This window comes from Zeus faber, assembly GCF_960531495.2.
Source record: "Zeus faber genome assembly, chromosome: 15".
Lineage (NCBI taxonomy): Eukaryota > Metazoa > Chordata > Actinopteri > Zeiformes > Zeidae > Zeus > Zeus faber.
In genome coordinates, this window is record NC_137194.1 from 7092900 (window position 1) to 7100399 (window position 7500).

General features: G+C 48.3%; 1 protein-coding gene across 1 annotated transcript in view; it reads left to right on the forward strand.

The window, feature by feature from the left end:
• The window catches only part of LOC307240707 (plexin-A1-like), a gene marked incomplete at both ends in the record, with an annotated part of 204601 nt that overhangs the window by 159796 nt on the left and 37305 nt on the right, over positions 1–7500 (forward strand). The window contains 2 exons of the mRNA XM_080014554.1: positions 5431–5524; positions 6870–7106. Coding sequence (XP_079870680.1) covers positions 5431–5524; positions 6870–7106 — 331 coding nt within the window. The remainder of the gene's footprint in view (positions 1–5430; positions 5525–6869; positions 7107–7500) is intronic.

Genomic DNA, 7500 nt, shown 5'->3' on the forward strand with positions numbered 1-7500 from the left:
TTTTGGAGGTTCAAGTCATGACACCGCGGGCGTAGTAAAGCTTTTTCACGTTGACTTCCATGGCTTTTCCCCTCTTCCGCTTCCGTCTCCGAAAGCATCTATAACGCTCGCTCAGGGTTGAGGAAAAAGCTACCCCTCCCCAAGGACGCACGGACGGACATAGACACAGATACAAACAACACAAACGCTAAAGCGATGAGACCGTCAAACAAAGGCCGATAACGCGACCACCGTTCGCCGACGTTCCCTCGTCCAGCTGGCCGAGGGAGGCGCAGAGCGTGGGCGACCACAGGCTTCTTTTTCCTGGAACCGAACTGGGCAGCGCTGTGATCTGTTGATTTCCCCCTCGTCCAGGGCTGGCTCCGGTTGTAAGCCGCACGCAAAAAACTGGCCGCGGGATGCGCCGGCGTATCTGCTCTGCCGGCCCGCCGGGGAAGGGGATCGCCGCGCTTTGGTGTGCGCGGGGCCGTGACGATTCCCGTTCCTTGGTCGAAGATGAAGATGGCGTCCGTGAGAGCGCTGGGCAAAGACGGCGATTCGATTCGAAGGGCGACGCCTCATACAAATGAGCACAAAACGACCAAAGGCACCTACGGCACACGCATGCCTGTTTCTTCGACCCATCGATTTGATTTGGCTGTCGTAGCCTTTGTCTACATCCACTGAGGAGGAGCACGGTATTGCCATTCTGACCACGCAGAAAAGATTTCTTAGACCCCCCCCCCACCCCTTCTTAGATTTCAAAACATTTCTTAATCCTACGGGAGGAGAAAAGACGGGAAAAGGTGGAGACCAGGCGAGAAAAGCCTCGTCCCGGAGTCGTATGAGAGCAAAGTCGTCACGCGGGACGGAAAAGGGGGGGGGGGGGGGGCTGCTTGTCACCGGCCGCGATGAGCTCGGGAGGGAGGGCGAGGTGGAGAGAAACGGCGATAGACAGGAGAAGAAGAGGCTTTTTGAATACGGAGATAAAAGAGACGGGGAGAGGAAAGAGGCGAGCAGGAGAGTTTGGTCATGCGGGTGTGAGGCACTTGTTTGAAAGGGCGGCGGCGAGGAGAGATAAGGGGAGCCGGGAAGAGGAATAAACAAAGGATGAGCGTCACTGACAAAGGGATTAGACAAAGGAGAAAGGCACGGGAAAAGGTGATAGACAAAGCCGGCGAGAGAGAGAGAGAGAGAGAGAGAGAGAGAGAGAGAGAGAGAGAGAGAGAGTGGGAGATAGTGGGGAGGTGGAACGACGGAACGAAGACGGGGGGGGGGGGGACAGAGGTAAGAGATAAGCCGACAACAACGGCAGTCAGATTTCCCCAGCTGTCCCCCGACAAGTCTTTACTCTGATTGTCTCGCCGTCTGTTCCCTGAAGCATGAACCCGAGTCTAAGAAGGCTCACTTAGAGAGGGAGACAAAGAGAGGAGCAACAGGAGCGGCGGAGGACTCAGCTCCAATATACATCAACCGAAGTAGGAAGCAGGGAGGACTGGGGTCAGCAGGGAGGCCTGGGAGGGGGGTCGTTGTGCGGGATGAACCCGGCAAAATAGGGGAAAATGATCATTAGAACGGACGGGATAGAACTAGTGAATGCACATGCGGTCCGAAAGGAGAAAGGCCCGTCGCAACCCGGCTGTACGACCGAGGTGTGCAAACAAGCAGGTCCGTTGAGAGCAACAACCAAACGAAATCAGTCTCGAGCCTGTTCAGGAGCTGAATAGCAACTCTTTGTCCACGCTTTGACGTCGAAGCGAACAAATTTGAACACTTCCTCGCCCCACTTACTTAGTCCATAGACTAAGTATCTAAATTATTCTTTCATCTTCTTTCAATCCACCGTTAATGTCTGTGGCAACCCTGGTCGGTCAAGCGGCCACCGCCACCCTGAAGCCGCTAGACGTAGGTGACCGTTGTGCTTATCGATCCATCCATTTGTCATAACAACTGTGGCACCCACCGCTATGGGTTTTTGGGAAAAGTGTGACAGTTATTATTAACAACTACAGGGAATCTGCGTATCTCATTCCATATAGAATGCCTTGTTGTCAATGCCTTGCTACCCCGAACGCTAAGCTTTATTTAATGGTCAAGACTATCATGACGCTACATCACCAGATTGGTCAGCTCTAAGAGCGCCTCACACAAGATCGTGACCTGGGAAGACCATTTCTTTTGGTGCTATGTACTCCTGGGATGACCTCCAAAGGTTGTTGAGGTTAGAATCACTCATTCCCCTTGATGGTTTTAAAGTATCTGCTCCGTCTGTGTTTTTTCCGAACTTTGACTTTGCGGCAAAACAAAGGTTGGGATTGAGCTCTGTTGAATACCGCCGGTCCATTTGAGTAGATTTAATGGAGTCAATATTTGTCCGTTGCGGAGGCTTTTCCCCTCTTAAGCATGCCGGTTTTAAAATTGAACTTGGATTTGTTTCTCTCCAAGTGTAGCTGCAAGTCTTGGTTGCAAATATGACACAAATGCAAATAGAACCAGGGGTGAATAAAAAGTGAGAGTGGAAGTCAAACCGGAGCAGAGCGAGCAGCAGGTTAATTTAGCACCTTTGAGTACCTCTGCCGGGGCCCTGTGACTGTCGTCAATGCAGCCGCGGTGTCGATCCTTTTTCCCTTGCGAAAGAATACATTCACACTTTGAGCGTTCACTGCAATCTAAAGAGACTCGACAATGAGGGAGGCCGCGGAAATAGGCAGCCTGCCAACACAATGTGGAACTCCCCTGCGGAAGGGTCTAGACGGCGGCTTCCCCTCGATTCCTCTTTGTCTTGCCGCGTGCCCGCCGTCATTACTCCCTCTGCCGTCATTGTGCGGCTATTGTGAGTCGCTTTGGATTAGCGCGCCGGATCAAGGCCCGCGAGGAGTCGGCCTGACAGCTACTGCTCTCACGGCTATCTCACAGGCTGCGGTGATGTTATATGATACAGATTCCTGGCAATTTCCTGGCGTCTCCGTGTCTATCTCACAGCGTGCGTACCTACGCAGTTGGTTGTTGCGCCTTGTTTTAACGTGACTTGTTGTAGGGCACACTGGGATGTAAGAATCAAAATTAATTATGAAAGCATTTAATTTGAACTTGTTTATCTACTTTCTTGTCAGTAATATGCTTGCTGTGATAGTCCCAGACAGAGAAACGGTATAGCCGACGGTACCCGGGGCCGCAGAGGGCGTAAATCTTTTATCAAAGTTCTTCCTTTGCTCCTCGGCTCTGCCTGAATAGCTGAGGCAGCGCCAAGATACAACTGTCTCTGAGACGGGAACCGGGAGAGCTCGATTCGCCGGGCTTTCGGCAACTTCTGCGGGATACATTAGATAGGAAAAGTAAGGTCAGAGATGGACAGGAGAGCGGCACAGGAGACAAGAAGATCGATCTCTCTAACTATTGATAGAATACATAGGATGAAAATCGAGCAGGCCCCTTGGAAAGATAGGCCACGGCAGCAGCTGAAATTCTAGCCAGCTTGGAGAAGATCGATCTATACTCCAGATGTGTCAACGTGCAGCGAGCAAGACATATATTGCACTTACAGAAAGCCCACAACGTGTATATAAAAAGGTCGGTACAGCAGGGAACAGTCCACTTCGCATGCGGCGCAGACACATAGAGAATCTGGGGTTTTTTTTGGTTTTTTTTTACTTATTTAAAAATTTCATGAGCTTCTCCCACTCTTCACTTTACAACTAATCCTGCAATGCAGGGATCAAGACAAGAAGGGGCCCACAAGTTATTTGGGGGGATTTTGAACAAGGTGGGATAATGTATTATATGATTTTTAGACCTTGGAAGGTGAATCAGAAAGTTTTCCTCAAGCCTCGGGAGAATTAGGAACTTGACGTAGACTTTAAAAGTACCTTCGCCAATTGTCTGGTGGGGAACCGCAAGCCTATCAGCTAGCTGACGGAATTAGATAGCGTTTGGGGCCCGTAGCAGGTGTTAATTTCCCAACCAAGGCGTTGGGCAAATTCATGTTTCTGTGTAGTGTGGTTCTCGCCACCTAAACGTCAAGAAGGTGTCAATCTGCACCTTCACCAGCCAAGAAACTTCAGCTTTAGAGATTAGTTACCTCTCAGTTAATACGGTGTACATGCATATAGGCAACCGCTATGTCTATGATTGCACAACCAAAATAAAATAAATGTAACAACATTTCTGACAATATTAATTTACCTTCTCGGTGAACATGTGTTCTGATCGTAAAGCGATCCGCTTGTCTTTGCAAAAGCGTCCCAAAAGGTGTCTATTGCCCCTTTAAAAACATAGAAAAATTCAGAAAAATATAGAATATGACGAAAACGACGGAAACAGCAAATTAACTAAAGAAATAATATTTTTCAAATGTAATATTACCTAAACAAATTTTTATTTGTGCAATTTTTCCACACAAAACTGACTAATATCTGACTTGTCCATCATAAGTTACAGTCGATCTGGGCTTATCCTTGTGGATCCACAGGAGAAGCGTGCGTACTGTAGCATATAGACAAAACGCCTGCAGCGACCCGGGTCAAAATCCAGCCGGCGGTCATTGGCTGCGTGTCTCTCCTTCCCTCTACCCCCCATTTTCTGTCTATCTCCACTGCTCTCTCTAATAAAAAAAAAATTAAATAAAAATAAAAAACTCAAGTCAATCAATACCTGCCCTATCAACAAACTTCAACACAGAGAGCGCCCCAGTCTCTGGCCCGGATGCTGAGAACATGTGCGAGTAAAAAAGTTCCAGGTAGCCCATGATGCAGCAGTTAAAGTGTTGATAACATTCAGCAGCATCACTCTGTGTGAAGCTCTGAAGACGAAATGCACTGTAGAGCCAGGTTGATCCTTGAGGATGACATGCGTGTTGCCTTGTCAAACCCCATGTGTTGACCAAACTTAGCAAAATTAATTTCTCATAGTGCTGATTTTTCTGTATTTATTTACATTGGAATTTGGATTTGTTTCTTATTTTTGGGGAAATGGTAACCTAAATAAATATTCTTCTTAAAGCAAAGGTGTCCAACCATGGTTGGCAATGGTTGGACACGACTATGGCAATGATTTGGATTTAAAACACAGAATTTGGACTTTCTCCCCTCACTATGTGCTCTGTATGCAGTATATCTGTTTCTTCCGCTCTCTTTTTGGGTTGCGCCCACACTCCATCGGCTGAATTCCATTTCCAAAGGTGTCATCATTAAGTCGCTGCCTCGGTTCTTACTCCAGTACCCGAGGCCCGGGGGTCGCTCGCTGCACAATTGGACATCACACCGTGGTATTTCCAGCAGAGTGGTTGTCTGATTATTTTACCTTTCCGGCACTTACACGAGCTGCAGCCGTGATGTGCTGAACCGCATTTTGTCCCCATTATTATTTGGAGGTTTTTTTTCCTCCTTTTTCTGCTGTGTTCGGGGGCTGGACGTTTGGAATGTTAAGCTCAATATTACTTCTGTCTTTCCACAGCGGGGGAACTTTGCTGACGGTGAGCGGCACCAACCTGGCCACCATCAAGGAACCAAAGATCCGAGCCAAGTATGGGCAGGCCGAGTCCTTCCATGTGAGTACACACATGACCTGGACCCACGCACACGCACACGCACACGCACTCACATATACATAAATAAATAAATGCATGTCAGGCCAAAAGACATCTATTAGATACATTGACATTCCTATATGTGCACACACACAGAAATGTCCACACCCATAACACCATACAGAGATAACCTACAGACAGATTGAGATTCACAGACATGTGTATCCAAGTCCTAATATGTGTACAACAACACACACACACACACACACACACACACACACACACACACGCACACACACACACACACACACACACACATTCTGCTTTTTTTATGAACAAGGTGGCAGACAGGCTGTCCTTGTGTGTTGCTCTTGCCCCCCGTTTCTAGGGTTACGCCACCCCGGCATGCAACGCCACCCTAAGCCGTTTAGCCTTCGAAATGTCACAGCATCGCGTGTGTGTGCGTGCGTGCGTGCGTGCGTGCGTGCGGGCGTGTGTGTGACAGAATCAGTAGGGGAGAGAGAGAGAAAGTATTAAGCTGATGCCGCTGTACATGAGCAGGTTAGCCCGTCTTCAGAGGAAATTGAAGGGAAATTGCTTCGACCCTTCCCACGTCCTGTTTTGCTTCCTTCAAAGCTGCGTCCAGTGGCATTTGACAATTAGAAACAAAAAGCGTCCGCTGCAGGAAGCCATAGACACTACTCCAACATTCTACCTTTGAGTACAGGGAAAACAGGGATTCACCCTTGTGATATTTAAGTTTATACATTTGTGTCTTCCCTCCAAAAATGCTGCATGATATCCCGATGACTGCACCTATTCCTTCTTTTTTGTTTAACTGCGGTTCCCACAATGCTTCTTTCAAATAACCTTGCAAATCTGGCTTGAACGCTGCTTTCACTCCTTCCAACTGTCAGATGCGCCACCGATATCCATCCATCTCTTTTGAGCTGCTTGTTACATTCCCCTTTCCAAGTCGGGCTTCCAGGAGACTGCGGCACAACTGGTACAATCTGCTGCACTAGCATCACCTTCTCTGATATTTGTTGGAAACTGCATCACTTCCTGCGTGATGGCATTGCTTCCTGCTTGTGTAATCCTGTACACCAACACATTTGAGTCTCAATGCGTCATCTTATGTTGATGGTGTAATTTGAACTTGATTGACTGAAATATTCTTGGCGACTCCAATGGACGCCAATGGACTCCAATGCTCATTTGGGCTTGGCAAATTCAATACTATACGTATAAGTTATCACATGACAATTAAATGGATGGATGTACGGCACTCTCAATGGCATGCAGCAGTTTTAACTCTATGGAATTCACAAATTTCCTCCCACTCTCCGTCCCCTCCCGCTTTCAGAATTGCACGGTGTACAACAACACGGTCATGGTGTGCCTGGCCCCGTCGGTGGCCGACTCGGAACTGGGCTTCTCGGACGGCGGCACGGGCCCGGACGAGATCGGCTTCTACATGGACAACGTCAACGCGCTGGTGGTGGTCAACGAGACCTTCAGCTACTACCCGGACCCCGTGTTTGAGCCGCTGAGCCCGTCCGGGGTCCTGGAGCTCAAGCCCACCTCGCCGCTCATACTCAAGGTATGGTTCTTTGTGAAATTTCAATTTGAGGGGCATTTCCCTCTTTCAGTGCTTTAGAGGGATAGCCCTAACCCTTTCCCTAACCCTAAACCCTTTCCCTGACCCTAAACCCTAACCCTAACCCTTACCCATTTCCCTCTTACAGTGCTTTAGAGGAAGCGTGTAGGCAGGCATGGGTAAACGTGATGCTAATGATCCAAATGAATGTCGTTCGGGTAAACCTAACCCTAGCCCTGACCCTGTTTCAATCTTGAATGGACAAAAATACCTCAATCAAAGACCACTTCCCAATATTTTATGTCCATTTTTCCCTCAAGTTTACCCCTAAAACTATCCCAAAAATGTCCATGTACTGTAGCAAGTATAGCCCAACAAAACTATGAAGTCACTAAGA